At 38.6% G+C, this 17,007-nt stretch overlaps 1 protein-coding gene across 1 annotated transcript in view; it reads right to left on the bottom strand.

Moving 5' to 3' along the window:
* Positions 1-17,007, bottom strand: part of LOC136877599 (mitogen-activated protein kinase p38b) — a 166,720-nt gene that overhangs the window by 27,258 nt on the left and 122,455 nt on the right. Inside the window, exon 8 of the mRNA XM_067151763.2 lies at positions 6,861-6,939. Within this exon, the coding sequence (XP_067007864.2) occupies positions 6,861-6,939 (79 nt within the window). The remainder of the gene's footprint in view (positions 1-6,860; positions 6,940-17,007) is intronic.

Raw genomic sequence — 17,007 nt, forward strand, 5'->3', positions numbered from 1 at the left:
ATCTGGAGCGCAGTGTTCGCCTCCATTCAGTTTGTGTTCGGGCCGTTTATTTATCCTGTTCTTTTTTCGCAAAGGCTCTGTAGGTTGGGAACGAGATATCTCTGTGTAATAATATTTCAATTTGTAAATAGTGCCTTGAGAGGCCAGAGATTGTCAGATTTTTATGTAATGTTGCCTTGAGTAGGCTGGAAAAACTGAGAGCCTATTAGCTCTTTTTCAAAGTTTTGTAACGGTAAAGAGTGCCTCTGGAAGGCTAGATATTGTAAGTTAGGGAGCAAGCGCTTGTGAATTAGGGGATTTCTGCCCTTGACTAAATTGTTCCTCATTTTGGGATTGAAATTTTGTTGAGCTCATAGCCCAGAAAACTAGGGGCTTGAAGCCCAAAATTGTTGAAGTTCTGAATCTTGTATTTTTCCAAGTCTTGTTTCAAGATTGCTGATTGTACCTGTTATGTAGTTATTTGTTAAATTTTGAAATTCTAAAGAAATATAACCTTTGTTAAAGTTTTAATTCAATTCTTGATGTAGTTAGACCCATTCAAGCCCGCACCTTCTTTCACCATCTCTGCATTCCACAAATACCCCGGAATAATAATAATAATAATAATAATAATAATAATAATAATAATAATAATAATAATAATAATAATAATAATAATAATAATAATTATTATTATTTTAACTCCAAACTGAGTAAGGGCTAGGTATAAACCTGTGTGAGACACTGGGGTGGGGGGCCTCAACCCCGACACGGTGCATCCCAATGGCTGATAGGGTACGTTCCTGTAGATATGCAGGACAGCAGTGAATAAGGCATAGCCAAATTAGCACCCACAGATCAACTGAAGTAAAAAGAAAAATGGTCAAAGGCCTCGAAGGCAAAAGAGGACATATCTGAATGACAGAGGGGACAGAGGAACCAACTCAAACGCGCCTCGTGTCTCACTTGCAGCAAGCGGCAAAGTGGTCAGTGTCTCATCACCAGAGGTGCAGCTAGAAACTCATGTTATGGAACTAACCACCCCAGTCCTAAAAACTGGCCTGTGGTCCAAATTTGTGATTATCAAGTACCATTAGGCATGGCAGAAATCAAACCAATCCACTGCTGTCATGAACAGTACAACCAGACAGTCAGATTCTGGGAAGTCTGGACTGACACGCAAACAGAGGGAGTTGGAGTTCTCTGGCCAACTTCACCCAAACACAAAACCTTTTTCAGAACACTAAGCATAAATACTCTCATATGAGCAGAGCACCTAGAGCAAACCCTAAACAAATAAGAAATATAAATACTGGAACTCCAGGAAACAAGACTGACTGGCAAAAACATAATATATTTTGGGAACTACAGACTCTTCAAAAGCAAAACAGACAAATTCATTCTCAAAAGCACACCACTTTTAGGAGTCACTTTTTCAGTCAAGAAAAACTTACTCAACTCAATAACAAACGTGAAGCCTGTAAACGACAGACTAATGACCATCACTGTAAAGTGTGCAAACAAAACAATACACACTAATTAATGCATACATGCCAATTAATGGTGATAATAAAACAGACTGCAAAAGGTAGGCAAATCCTGGGAAATGCTAGAGAAGTAGTAGTATCCAAAATTCCTCCTAACCATGTCAAAATCCTAACAGGTGAATTCAATGCACAATTTGGCAAAGAAAGAAAACACAGAAAAAAATTTGGAAAATTCCTAGCACATAAACGGACCAACCAAAATGGACAAAGTTTAATCAAACTCTGCAGAATATTCAACCTTAAAATCATATCAACACTCTTCAAACAGAAACCATAAAAACAAATGACATGGAGATCACCTAACACATTCATCGACAAATTCCAAATTGACCCTGTAGCCATCTCTTATCCAAACCACAGAGAAATGATTAATGTTCAAGTCAGAAGGGGCCCAAACATAGACTCGGATCATTACCTGACAAGAATCAAACTACAGTTGAAACCTAAGAGATTCACAAAAAAAGAAGCCACAACTAGGATCCAACGATCTGTCACAGAAGCAGCACAGAAAAAGGAGGCAAAAAATTGGCAACAACTCAAAAGAAAACTGATTACAACAGCACAAACTCTAATTCCTCTGCAGAAAAGGAAAAGGCACCCTTTGTGGAATGAGGAATGTGAACAAGCAATCCAATCTCCGTAGAATGGATACAACAATTGGAACAGCAAGAGGACAGAGAATAGCTACAAAACATTCTTGGCAGTGAGGAAAGAAACAGCTCAATTAATCAGACAGATCAGAAGGAAAACGATCAACTACTTGAAATTACGAGAGACTTTGAAAGAAACAACACAAAAAATGTCTATAAGAACTTCAAAACTAAGCTTACATGACATCAGCAACGAAGTCTCTGCTTCAAGAAAGAAAATGGGCGCAAAACCACCAAGAAAACTGCAAGGAACTCACCAGATATTTTAAATAACTACTGAACTGTCCAGACACAACACAAAGATTTGCACCACAAGAACCTAAAAGTATTCGGGAGATAGTAGGTTCGAACCCCACTGTCGGCAGCCCTGAAAATGATTTTCCGTGGTTTCCCATCCCATTTTCACAATAGGCAAATGCTGGGGCTGTACTTTAATTAAGGCCATGGCCGCTTCCTACCCACTCCTAGCTCTTTCCTGTCCCATCGTCGCCATAAGACCTATCTGTGTCGGTGCGACGTAAAGCAAAAAAAAAAATACTATTCCAAATTTATTACCACCAAATGACTTAAAAACAATAAAGCACTGGGTGAAGATGGAACCATAGTGGAAGTCCTCAAATCAGTAAGCCCAAACACCATAAACAAAATCATAAAAATCATGCAAGACGCTTGGCAAACAGAACAAATTCCAGAAGTATCGTAATCTATAATGACAGGTGGAAATCCTTCCCGATTACTAAATTCCAGAAGGCCGGAAAAATGCATTAATTCACCCGCTACACAAGAAGGAAGCCAGAACACATGTAAATAACTACAGAGGAATCTCACTAGTATCAGCTGCATACAAAATTGTATCCCAGTGTCTTCTCGATAGAGGACAACACCAACTAGAACTACAAACTGGAGAATATCAGGCAGAATTCAGACCAGGCTGATCATGTCCAGAGCAAATCTTCTGAAACTAAAGCAAATCCTAAGACATCGAGAATTTGTAGCAAAAATTTAGTCTGCAGATTTTTTATTTAAAAAAAGCCTATAATTCAGTTGATTGCAAATCAATCCTCCAAATACTGAAAGAACAACGTTTAGACACGAAAACACTTGCAATTACAAAACAGACACGAAGTTCAAGGTTAAATTTATGGGGAAACATCAGATCCCTTTGGAATCAAAATGGGAGTAAGGAGATGGACTCTCTCCTTTATGCTTCAACTGCGTCTTGGAAAAAGTGATACAAAAATGGTGCAAACAGAAATGTCCTCAAAATTCACCAACCAATCACTTTAGGCAGAGGAAAATTAGTGATCGATTGCCTAGCATTTGCAGATGAACTAGCAATCTTAACTAGAGACATTTCAACAGTCAAAAGAAGAGTGTACGTGTCCACCTATTCAATACATATTTCCTTTGTACTGAATATGTGGACACATAGACTCTTCTTCTTTTCATCATTATACTCAATACGGAACCTGAAAAATGAATTTCAACACCTGTAACACATTTCAACAGCCCAAAATCAGACTGAACTCCTGAAAGAAACTGCAGGAAAAGTCAGCCTCCAGACATCTTTTGAAAATACAGAATACACGACCTGCAACAAGCAAGTACCAAAATTCATGGAGACAAAATATGGCAAAATTAAACGAGTATCACAATTTAAATATCTTGGTGAAACAAATTCAGGAAAATGGACTTGAGGCAAAAGCCAACAAAATTAGATGCCAAAAGATGGAGACTGCATATCGACTAACCCAAAATATCTATACCAGGCGAGTTGGCCGTGCAGCTGTGAGCTTGCATCCGGGAGATAGTGGGTTCAAACGCCACTGCCAGCAACCCTGAAGATGGTTTTCTGTGGTTTCCCATTTTCACACCAGGCAAATGCTGGGGTTGTACTGTACCTTAATTAAGGCCACTGCCGGTTCCTTCTCACTCTAGGCCTTTCGTATCCCATGGTCGCCATAAGACCTATCTGTGTCGGTGCAATGTAAAGCAAATTGTAAAAAGAAAAAAACCACAACAAACAATGTATCTCCAAGCACTGTACATTACAATACAGTCAATAAACCAGAATGTCTTTATGGATCAAAAATACTTTTGAACAGGCAAGCAGACATGTGACATTAGAAAATGCACGTTAAGATTCCATGGACATAAAAGAATGGATCCAGACAGACTTACAAAACAAATAGTTGAGTTCTATGAAAACAGGAGTAAAGCTAAAACAGACAGAATGAAATGGATGACCTCACACTCCTAGCATGAAATATAGAGGAAGCTACACACCAACCCTCCTCCTTCAGTCAAATAACAGCTAAGGCAGGGTTGAGAATTGCCATTAACAAAACTGACATCATCACGAACATCACAGATGTACCCAACTCAATCCCACAAGGGGAACAAGTAATAAAGAAGACTAACCTCTACAAATACCTTGGAGAATGGATAACCTCAAACATTAGTGAGGATTTAGCCATGAAAGCCATGAAACTGGAGTGAGCTTTCCATCTCTGCAAGAACATTTACAAGTCCAAATCCCTTTCCCTTCCCCTCAAACTTCGACAATATGAAACCGTAGTAAGACCTTCAGTACTGAATGCCTCAGAATGCTTGAACACAGTCAAACAGGGACAACTCAGGAATTTGGAACTGAAAGAATGAAAACTCTGTCAAAAATCATGGGCCCCATTAAAGAGGAAGGTGAATAGAGAATCCAGCAAAACAACAAGCTTTATCAACATTTAGAGAGCATAACATCAGCAATGATAAAAAGGAGACTTATCTTCTATGGTCACATAGAATGGACAACAAGAGACTGACTTCAAGAATCTTCAACACAATTTCTAGAGGGAATGGGACAAGTGCTAAATGGACGAAACTGGTTCGAAAAGACCTAGAATTTTGAAAAAATTATCAAGGATATATTCAACAGGGATACATTTAGAATGCTGATCAGAACAACCGACACTCTCCAGTCACTGACATTGTCCTGGAGTGAGAGTGAAGTGGACTCAGGAAAGGAAAGCAATCCACAGTGCAAAGATGATGGAATACTGGGCTAAGAAGAAAGCTCCACCAGAGTTAGGAACCACGTGGTCCAAGGGGCCTCAACGAAACAAGAAGAAGGAGAAGCAGATTGGTGAAATCTAAACTGATTTGAAACAGACTGCAGATGTCCAAAACCAGGTAATATTCAGATATAAAATTCACATATACATACTTTCTACAATTTACTTTATGGTGCACCGACATAGATAGGTCTTTTGGTGATGATGAGGTAGGATAAGGCTAGAAGTAGGAAGGAAGCAGCCATAGCCTTAATCAAGGTACAGCCCCAGCATTTGCCTGGCGTGAAAATGGGAAACCGAGGAAATCCATCTTCAAGGCTGTCGACAGGGGGTTTCAAACCTACAGTACTATCTCCCAAATGCAAGCTGAAAGCTCTGTAGCCCAAAACTGCGCAGTCACTTGCTCGGTTCCAAGGCTCCAAAATTCATAAATGGCAAGTTGATCAAGAGGAAGATCAAAGCAACCTTGTCAGAAGACAGACAGGAAGCCCACAGTAAGAAAATGAAAGAAATATGGGCACAAAAGAGGGCAAATGCATGCCTCTATGTACTTTGCATAGCCCTAACGCGCTTATTCGTGAATATATATGAACGTACACTGGCGGAAAAAAAAAAATCCAAACACTAAGGAAGGGTTGTGCTAGGTTAACGAACGTTGGTAGGCGTGTTTATACATCTGAAAGATGACATTGATTCAAATTTCCTGCTAATTGCATTAGCGTGGTGCTAATAGCGGCCCCATGACGTTGCTTTAAATATGGGCTGTACTGTGCGAGAGCGTTAATTACCTGTGAGATTGGACGGAGTGACTGTGAGTAGGTTAAGAATGCCTTTATGACAAGGAAAAGGCCAGTACCAACAAGTCACTGCGGTTGAACGAGGCCGTATAATAAGGCTACGTGAAGGTGGATTTTCCTTCCATGCTATTGCAGAACGACTTGGCAGGAATGTCTCCACTGAGCACGTGTGCTGGCAGCAGTGGTCACGAGAAGGTACGCTCGCAAGAAGACCGCGTTCCAGATGTCCCCGTGGCACCCCCGTGAGGTAGGACCGCCACATTCGACGTATGGCTGTGGCGCAGCGGACTGCATCTGCAGCAACAATACTCGAGCGGCAGTTGGCACCACAGCATCGCTGTTTTGACCTACCATGTGCAACAGGCATGGAACTCCGTCCCACACGCTGACATCCAGCACGTGTACAACACAATGCATGCACGTTTGCATGCCTGCATTCAACAGTCAGACGATTACATCAGTTATTAATGGACCAACATGGCATATTTCCGATGGCTTTTCTTGCATGGATATTCATCTGTAGCCTTGTACGTTTAATCAATTAAATGTGATACCTCGACAAATATATTGCCAAAATTTCCATATTCTACATTCCTTATTTCATGGGGTTTGGATTTTTTTTTCTACCAGTGTATAATAGTAATAAAAATAATAATCACCACAGTTACCCCTGCATACCAGAAGATTTAATCTCATTTTGGACTTCTAATTCACTGACTCAGAAATCTGATACTTCCTGGTCCACAATGTTATGATTATAGTTTACTGTGATCGACATCTCCAACTTTTATTCTCTCCTTTTTTATGAAGAGTACTTACCCAGTGGATTGGCTCCTTTGAATACTTCTTTGAAATCCTTTTTCCTAAGAGGTGGTAGAGACTGAATATAATTACGGGCCTGAAAAATAAGAATTAACCATAATTTAGTGTCAAGACACAGTTCTCCCTTACATCTTTCAAGAAGAAAGTTCTTTTGAATTTTAATATATGGATACTAATAAACACTAAATGTTAATTAATATCAATGTTAAAAATCTTAAGAAATTTTGGGCTCCATCCAAAATTAATCAAATTGATAGAATTCACCTTAACCAACACTAAATCAAAGTCAAGTTCAGAGGGGAATTCTCTGAGCCATTCATAAAAAACAGGTTTAAGACAAGGAGACTGCTTGTCACCACTGCTGTTCAACTGTGCCTTGGAATATATTAGGAGGGAATGGAACAACATTAACCCAAATAACAACCGAATTGGAAGACCCAAAGACAACATAAGTTTAAATTTCCTAGGATTTGCTGATGACCTTGTTCTCTTGTCCAACAATATTCAGAAAATCAGACAAGTTATATCACTACATGAAATAGCACAGAAAATTGGTCTTGGAATATCTTTTGAAAATACAGTACTAACCATGTTAACTGACCCACCACTCATAAACAAAATTGCCATAGGAAACCAAGAAATCAAAATTGTAGATAAATTTAAATATCTGTGATAAATCATAACATTTAACCTCAACAAAAAGTCAACATGGCATAACAGAATAAATAAACTGACCAGAACACAGTATATCACCAAGAATACCTGTAACAAAAAGGGCCCGTCAATAGCAACAAAATTAAAACACTACTAACAGTCACTGAACCAGAAATAACATACGCAAGTGAAACCATCTTCAAAACAACTAACACTGCACAAATAGACAAAATACTCAAGACAGAGAGAAGAATCATTAGAATGTGCATCAACAAATCATACCAAAAAGATGGACTCTGGATTCTATTGAAACAGTCTACAAGGAAATAGAACCAGTAATGAGCATAATCAGGAAGAAACGCATTTCATTATTTTGACATCTAATCAGGACATCAGGGAACAGGATCAGGAAAATAATAGAAAAATTATGGAATAGTTAGTGCAACATTAAGTGGATTACAGAAATCAATGAAGATATGGATGAACTACAAATTACAGTGGAAGACCTAAGAAGCAAAACCGATAAAATCAGGAAACTCAAAAACAAACCAGACTGCAAACCAGAATCGACAAACAGACAATAGGACGGGTGATTTCCGATGAAGAAAGAAAAATAAGATCTGAGAAAATAAATAAGTATTGGGCTGACAGGAAACTGAAAAATTCTTTGTATAAAGTTGGCTCGAGTGGTCCAATGAAGGCCTTATTATGTAAATAATAATAAAACATTTAAACCTGAAATTTAAAGATAAATGTTCTAAAATAGCAAGAGCAAAACCTGATCATCATCTGTCAGATGATTCACTTATTATGCTAGGATCTGTTTATAAAAAATGAAATGAACAGGGGTTAGTTTTTTTACTTTCATTGATTAGGGCAAATAGTTCACTATCACATACACAAAGCTTCAGGAATAAATCTCCCGTTATTTCTAGGTAGTAATTCCTCAGTAAAGAAAGCTATAAATTGTACCGAGTACAATATTTCAGTTCTTATATGCTGTTTCTGATAACTCATTTAACAATGTACTAATTTCTAAGTTTATATGGCTATATGGAATCAAGAAGAATCTGTACTCAATATGTGAATCACAGCATCCTGGAGTTTTTCATGGCTTCTAATGTTATATTTAGCCACGATACAGTAAAGATTTCACTTATTTTCATAAGTGTAAAATTCATTTCTCTAAGCAAAATTAACTTAAAATTTCAAATTTGGTTCACCCAAGAAGTCGTGAACAGATTCTTGCACACCTTCAGTAGTGTATAACCTTTCCTATACAATCCCCCCGGGTCAACTCTTTATTTTCACTCAACTTCAGTTTTATGCACTTTTGCATCTGTTTCTTGGTACAGGCCAGAGCAAAGTGTAGCTTTCACTGTAGTTCTAGTCTCGTCCATGGTTGCAACAATATGGGTAGTGCTGTTCATGACAAGTGCATCTGAGTGTTATGAAAGGTGTTGCTCATTGGGTCACTTTCTGGCCTAGAGAGGAAAGCAATGGCAAACTACCGTACTCCTCATCTTGCCTAGTACACCTGATTTTGGCACCGCTATTGGTTTTTGCGGTTCCCATTTAACATCACATAATTCTTGGTGGTGATGTCTAAGTGTCCAACCAACCTCTGGGCTGATGACCTAACAGACAGATGATTAGCTATTACTGTATGATTCAGCCACTTCATATAGGCCAGTATCCACTGATTTATTAACATACCAGATAAAATGTTAGACCCCTTCAGAGAATCAAAACTAATAGAGAACTAGACATTCTCGATAGAAAAATACAGTAGCAACTCACCAGGGCATAGACTAAGCAAGTCTGTGGAAGAGGTTTGCATCAATGTGAAGCCACTCTGCAATGAAAGATGCAAGATCTCCTTGGAATATCTGTCGTACCAGTTAGTGACAGCTCAGGCCCAATGCACACAATAATTATTGTCTTGAAAAATGGGCATGTCCATGGCTGGATTACCACACACATTCATTCATACATACATACGTACATTATCACTGTTTTCAGACCAACTCTGCTTTACAGGAGCGAAAGCTGGGTGGACTCAGGATATCTTATTCATAAGTTAGAAGTAACAGACAGTGTTCAATCTGCAAGCCTCTGTGAATTTACTAAACGTCACCACAATCCTCTATTTGCAACCAGTGCTGTGGCCTCATTTAGTTCTATACCTCTTATCTTTAAATCGTTAGAAACTGAGTCTAACCATAGTCGTGTTGGTCTCTCTCTACTTCTCTTACACTCCATGACAAGAGTCCATTATTCTCCTAGGTAACCTATCCTCCTCCATTCGCCTCACGTGACCCTACCACCGAAGCCGGTTTATGCGTACAGCTTCATCCATCGAGTTCACTCCTAATTTAGCCTTTATCTCCTCATTCCGAGTACCCTCCTGCCATTGTTAACACCTGTTTGCACCAGCAATCATTCTCGCTACTTTCATGTCTGTTACTTCTAACTTATGAATAAGATATCCTGAGTCCACCCAGCTTTCGCTCCTGTAAAGCAGAGTTGGTTTGAAAACAGACCGATGTAAAGATAGTTTTGTCTGGGAGCTGACTTTCTTCTTACAGAATATTGTTGATCGCAACTGCGAGCTCACTACATTAGCTTTACTACATCTTGATTCAATCTCGCTTACTATATTACCATCCTGGGAGAACACACAACCTAAATACTTGAAATTATCGACCTGTTCTAGCTTTGTATCACCAATCTGACATTCAATTTTGTTGAATTTCTTACCTACTGACATCAATTTAGTCTTCGAAAGGCTAATTTTCATACCGTACTCACTGAAGCAATTTTCAAGTTCCAGGCTTTGGGCACAATCTGCCATTAAGACCAAGTCATCAGCATAGACCAGACTGTTTACTACATTTCCACCTAACTGAATCCCTCCCTGCCATTTTATATCTTTCAGCAGGTGATCCATGTAAACTACGAACAGCAAAGGTGAAAGATTACAGCCTTGTCTAACCCCTGTAAGTACCCTGAACCAAGAACTCATTTTACCATCAATTCTCACTGGATTACCAAGGAGGTGTTACATAAAAGGCAACATTTGTTTGTTGAGAAGCCCAACGAAGCCTTGTTGGTTCAAGTGAATGTCAAGGTGACAAAAGGGCTTACTTATGTATACGTGCAACACCTACAGAACATAACAGAGCCACTTCCTGCTTGTATCAAACCTTGAACAGTCTTGACAGAATGCTTCATACGTTCTGTATGGCACTGTATGGCAGGGTTACTGTAAAGATATAAACAGTTACTGTTTCAAATTCTTTAATGTACAGTTCTTTTAGCGTTTAGCCCTATGAAGTCATGATTTTTTGTGTAGAGATGTTAAAAGTGGCCTCCTATGTGTAATTAATGCAGTTCCCTGTGTAGTGTGCACTCTAAAATCAGTTGTTTCTTCATTGTGAATTGGTTAGAGAACACTTCGTGTACCGAGCTCGATAGCTGCAGTCGCTTAAGTGCGGCCAGTATCCAGTAATCGGGAGATAGTGGGTTCGAGCCCCACTGTCGGCAGCCCTGAAGATGGTTTTCCGTGGTTTCCCATTTTCACACCAGGCAAATGCCGGGGCTGTACCTTAATTAAGGCCACGGCCGCTTCCTTCCAATTCCTAGGCCTTTCCTATCCCATCGTCGCCGAAAGACATATCTGTGTCGGTGCGACGTAAAGCAAATAGCGAAAAGAAAAAAAAAAACACTTCATGTGACATCTGCAGCTACTTATGATTAAAATTATGATGCTGGTTTGATGTGCACTATCTACCTGGGTACTGTTGGTGGGGTGTGGCACCCAATTTCCTCCTGAGTGAACTGAGCAGAGTGAGAGAGTGGTTATAGATGATTATGTTTTGAAGATGTTTATGATGCAATGCACAATGTAGCTTATGAAGCGTTTCCACATAATGGTGAGCATTTATGTTTTCCCCAGGTTCAAATATTCAACCCGAATGCAACCCTCTTCATCCTAGAAAATGGCGACTATAACGTTCTCAGCAGACTGCACTGTCCTTGCTTTCACTTTTGTTGCCAAATTACAATGGTAACATTTCATGCTTTTGTTGTTTTGCTTCTGGTTCATAAAGATTTTAAATTCTTCCCAGATCTAGTACAGGTTGCCAGAAAGAAAAAGACAACCATGGCAAGAGATTTATAGCTCATAGGAATGGCGTCTCAGTATTCCAATGGACTCCCTTAGTACAGTTTTTGAGGGCTTTCACCACCTACCACAACTCCATAAAACAATCATCTCCTTCCTTTTGGTATCTCTGAAGGAGGTCTTGAATGATAGCTTGTCTTTGAATTTTGTGGTCTTTCATCAATAAACATGGGAACTAGCAGCTACAAACTTTTCAACAGCCTAAGCTTGCAATCATTTCTTGCACTGCACTGTGTCCAAACAGAAGTTTTTCTGCAACTGTATATGCAGTGTGACACATCTATCAAAGGTGCTTTTAACTCCTTTCGCATTGCATTCAAGGGCAGCTGCTACAAAACTACTTTTGGATGCTCGTGTTTCTACTGTCAGCCAGTGCTAACAGGATCAAATACAATGAAGTAATAATATCTCAACATGTTGTGATGGACTTGATAACATCACTCAATTAATGGGACTAAATTTTTTGTTTTTACAGTAGCTCAGTAACTTCAGTGTGACCTTCGTATACTACATATAATTGAAGTTAAACACGTCTTTAATGTAAAAACAGGGTGGCTCCCTAAACTAATTTAAAATTTAAAAATACTCAGAATTTGTTAATATTTTTCTCTCTGCGTTAAATGAATGACAAATTTTTAACTTAACTAAATATTAGAGGAATTGTATTGTGATGACTAGAGCCCGGAATTCTATGCAAATGCATGTTTTTAAATAAGCTAGTTACACTTCTCAAACTTTGCACATATTCGTTTTATGGCTCAACAATTCTAAATAACCATTCTTTTTCCATGCATGTTTACATGTTTTGGCCCTTTTAGGAGAAAATTCATAATGCATATTTGGAAGAGTTAGGATTTAATAGCGAATATTTGGACGCTTAATATTGCATTATATGACTCTTCTTCTGACTCTGGCGCATATACTGTATATTGTTAACTTATATGATAGTGCCTTTTCTGAATGTTAGTTTGTAGAATTTGGGACAATTTTCCCATTTATAGAATATACTACGTGTATTACTGAGACGGAGAGAATTCATTCCTGGCATCCTATGTGACAACCAAAGTTAGTAGCCTACATATGGTAGAGATCCTATAATCCAATTAACCAAACACTTTCTTATTTGTTACTTGAGTAAACAATGACGTAAGTCGGAAGGCCCCACGTCGATCTCTAATTCTTAGGAATAAGGTGTCCCAGTGTTACAGCTGTACACTGCTATAAATTGAACCGTAAATTGTGCATTACTTATTGATGGCTCACAAAACTTGTATCACACTTCTATTAAATTGAAATAAGAAATAAAATGGTTCAACCTATTCAATACAATTAAATAAGAAATGTAGTGTTACATTTTATTTGATTAAAAGCGGTACCGGTAACACTACATTTCTTATTTAATTGTATTGAATAGGTTGAACCCTTTTATTTCTTATTTCAATTTAATTGTGACACAGTTCAATACGGAACATTATGAAATTTTTATCTTTAAATCACACTTTATGACACCGCGTTACTGAGAGAGCAGCTTACAAACCCTGGTTTTGCATTGAACCCTCTTCCGTTGTTATCCTGGAATTTCCTACCCGGAACTCTCACTTATCACATGTCTTTGTTATCGCAGCAGACAATCGTTACCAGTTATTGAGGACATTCAAATGTGTCTGCAACCATTGCATGGAAAAATAACTGCGGCAGCTAGAGATAAGTTGAACAAATTAATTTGTTCAAATCCTAATTTTGAACTCGTCAAGCTTACAAAAGACGTATTGTGGTGAAAATGCAAAAGACGTACAATGTGACCTCACTTTGTCCCAAATTCTTCATTTAAGTATGCATCTGTCACTTCTTGTGATGTAGAAAGATCATTTTCTGTGTTGAAGAATATGCTGACAGATAAACGGATGAGCTTAAATCAAGACAATTTGGAGAAATTACGGTAAATTTTGCACCATGTTTTGATAGAGCTTTTTTTTCAGTTTACTGTGCATGTTTTGCCATATGATAGTGCATGAATGCATGCATATATTGAGATTTGATAGAGCATGGAAAACCAGGCTCTAGTGATGACAATAAGTCCTAATTTTATACACTTTTGTTGACTGACTCAAATTCTTGTTTTGTTAGTTACAATGACATGATGTAAAAAAACTACTTATTTAAATTCAGGATGAACCAATACATATTTTTGGTTAATTTCTTTTTTTTATTACATTCTACAAACCTTCAGGTTCTTTTCCCACAGAATTTCCATGCTTATTCAAATATTTGTCATAGACGGGACAAGGTTATGTAGAACCTCATCATAAAAGTCTACCACCTACAAGGAAAATAATTTCTAAATCGTTGTTTTCACTTCGTCATCGGTGTGGAAACAATTGCCTCCAAGGAAGTTCTTCAGATGCAGAAAGAGGCAATAGTCACTAGGTGCAAAGTCAGGATGTTGGGAGAATTGTTGAACTGCTGCTAGCCAAAAGACTGGATAAGTGCTTTCATTTGAACAGCAGCATGGGGCTTCGCATTGGCATGAAGTCCACCAGCAAAATGTTGTGTCTATCCGAAAACACAGTTGCCACAATGTTGTGGGATGGACTTGAACTTCACTTTCATTGCCACTGGATTGATTGCTGCCTGATTTTAAGAGTCACCCATATCTCGCCCTCCATGAAGATACGGTACAATTTTCCATCTCCTTCCTCATGGTACCAGGTCAAAAATGCCAAAGCAATGGTGTATAACTCTTCACTTTGTCTTGCTCTGTCAGTATCTTCAGAACTTACTGATTGCACAGCTTCCTGAAGTCCAAGTTTAATGACAAAATTTAGTACAGTTTCAAAAGATATTAATCCTCGCCGCTAGATGGGGGCTTCATTAATTCCATTCCTGACCCAGTCGAATGACTGGGAACAGGCTGTGAATTTTTATTTTTCATTTTCAAAAGATATTAGCAAATGGATCTTAACTGAAAAAAACCCTGGTATAAAGAATGCCATATTCCTAATTTTTAAACTATTTTTCTTTCTAGGTAAATTCTAGTTTTGAGAATTTCTCATAGGGTGGTCACTAATGACTAATGACTGGGGGGGGAGGTGATTTTTAGCATTTGGAAATTAGAAACATAGCATTTTTAATTTATACACTTAGCATTTCGTAGAGTTTATACACAGTACTGTATAAACCCGAATACCACCCACACCTTTTTTTTTTTTTTTTTTTTACAGAAATATTGTTCCTTAAATTCGGTTGCAGGTCATATTTAAGCCTTTCGTATTATAGTCTCATAATTGTTCCAAAAACAAGCCAAAAGCGGTTTCATGTCACACGTGCAGAAGTATAGTATGCCATCAAAACAGCGAAGAATGGGAAGGCTCCAGGCCCTGATGAGATGTATGCTGAGATATTGAAACTGCTTGAGAAAGAAAAATCCCTTTCATTATAAGTTGACCTATTCAACAGTATTCACCGCAGTGGAACCATTCCTCGAGACTGGCTCAAATCGACTTTTGTAATATTGCCTAAGAAAGCCAATGCAAAATTCTGCAATGAATTAGTTTGATGAGCCACGTTCTGAAAGCATTCCTAAAGGTCTTGCATGTGAGAATTTATCATAAATGTGAGGAGCATATCGGAACCTCACAGTTTGGCTTCAGACATAGTTTTGGTACTAGAGAGACATTATTCAGTCTGCAGGTATTACTCCAATGGTACTGAGATGTCAATGTCGATGTTTTTGCTTGTTTCATCGATTACGAAAAAACCTTCGATACCGTCCACCATGATGAACTTATGAACATTCTTTGAGAATTAGGACTTGATGGGTGGGAAGTCCGTATTATTGGTAATCTCTACTGGGACCAGAGTGCTGACATATGAGTTGATGGTCGTGTTTCAGAAAAAGTCTCAATTATGAAAGGAGTTCGCCAAAGCTGTATTCTTTTCCCCATGCTTTTCAACATCTATTCAGAAATTTTTTTTGAGATGCTCTTTACGGAAAGACTCAAGGAGTTGTGGTTTATAGTTTCATTATAAATAACATCACGTACGCCGATGACACTGTGCTACTTGCAACCAATCTCCACGATCTACAGGAACTATTTAATGCTGTCACTGAAGCCAGCAGTGCCATGGGCTTGAGGCTTAATGAAAAGAAGACCAAGTGGATGGTTATAAGTAGGAAAGAAGAGGCATTCGAGGTAATCTCACAGTAGCAAAGGACCAGATCGCAAGAGTGGAAACATTTAAATACCTGGGATGTCACATCAATGATGACTGGGACCTTACTCACGCGATCCGATGCAGAATTGAGCAGGCCAAACTTCTTTCCAGAGACTTAGAAAACTTTTGACAAGCCGTGACCTTTCTATTACACTACGGACACTACTCCGCTGCTATGTTTCCAGCATTCTGCTATACAGCGCTGAGGACACTAACTGAGACCATGTGCAAGAAGTTGTAAGCAATTGAAATGTGGATGTACCAAAGGATGCTGAAGATACCTTGGACAGCTAAAATGACCAATATACACGTTTTTCACCGTATGAACAAAGAACCAGAAATTCTCACTACTATCAAGAGAACGAAGCTAGAATACTTTGGTCATATGGTGCGGAACAGTAAATACCACCTTCTGCAAGTAATACTCCAAGGGGAAATTAATGGAAAACGTGGTCCAGGGAGAAGTAGGACATCATGGCTCGGCAACTTGAGCCAGTGGTTCGGGGTGACAAAGCTTACTTTGTTCAGAACAGCTATGAACATACAACAGATCACGCCAATGTTCTGCGAGGACATGGCACATGAAGAAGAAGACGATGACGACTACATGGCAACAGCTGAAATTTCACTCCGTCGCTCACTTCCGCGTTAAAGGAACCACGTAGTGTGGCAACTGATTAATACTTTGTATTCTGTTCTGAGCGAAGAAGCATCAGTGGTAACAAATAATGAATTCAAAAAAGCATTTGTGGTCATTTACTGTGAGTGAGAAACTTAAAGTTGTAATGGAAGCTGAAACTATCAGAAATCGTGCCACTGGCAAAAAGTATGACATTGATGAATCATGTATTCGTGATTGGAGGAAGAAGGAAATTTTATTAAATATTAACTGTGATCGTAAAGCTGTCCAAGGGCAGAGCGCACAGTTTCCTGAAATTGAAGAAAGGCTTTATAAACTCGTGACAAAGACATGAACTAGGTTATAGTAATCGACTGAAAGGTGTCAAATAAAATCATTAGAGATTGCAAAGGAACTTAAAAAGGAGGGTTTTTACTGCAAGCTGTGGGTGGGTAAGAAAATTTTATTAA

The sequence above is a fragment of the Anabrus simplex genome, chromosome 7 (genome assembly GCF_040414725.1).
Source record: "Anabrus simplex isolate iqAnaSimp1 chromosome 7, ASM4041472v1, whole genome shotgun sequence".
NCBI lineage: Eukaryota > Metazoa > Arthropoda > Insecta > Orthoptera > Tettigoniidae > Anabrus > Anabrus simplex.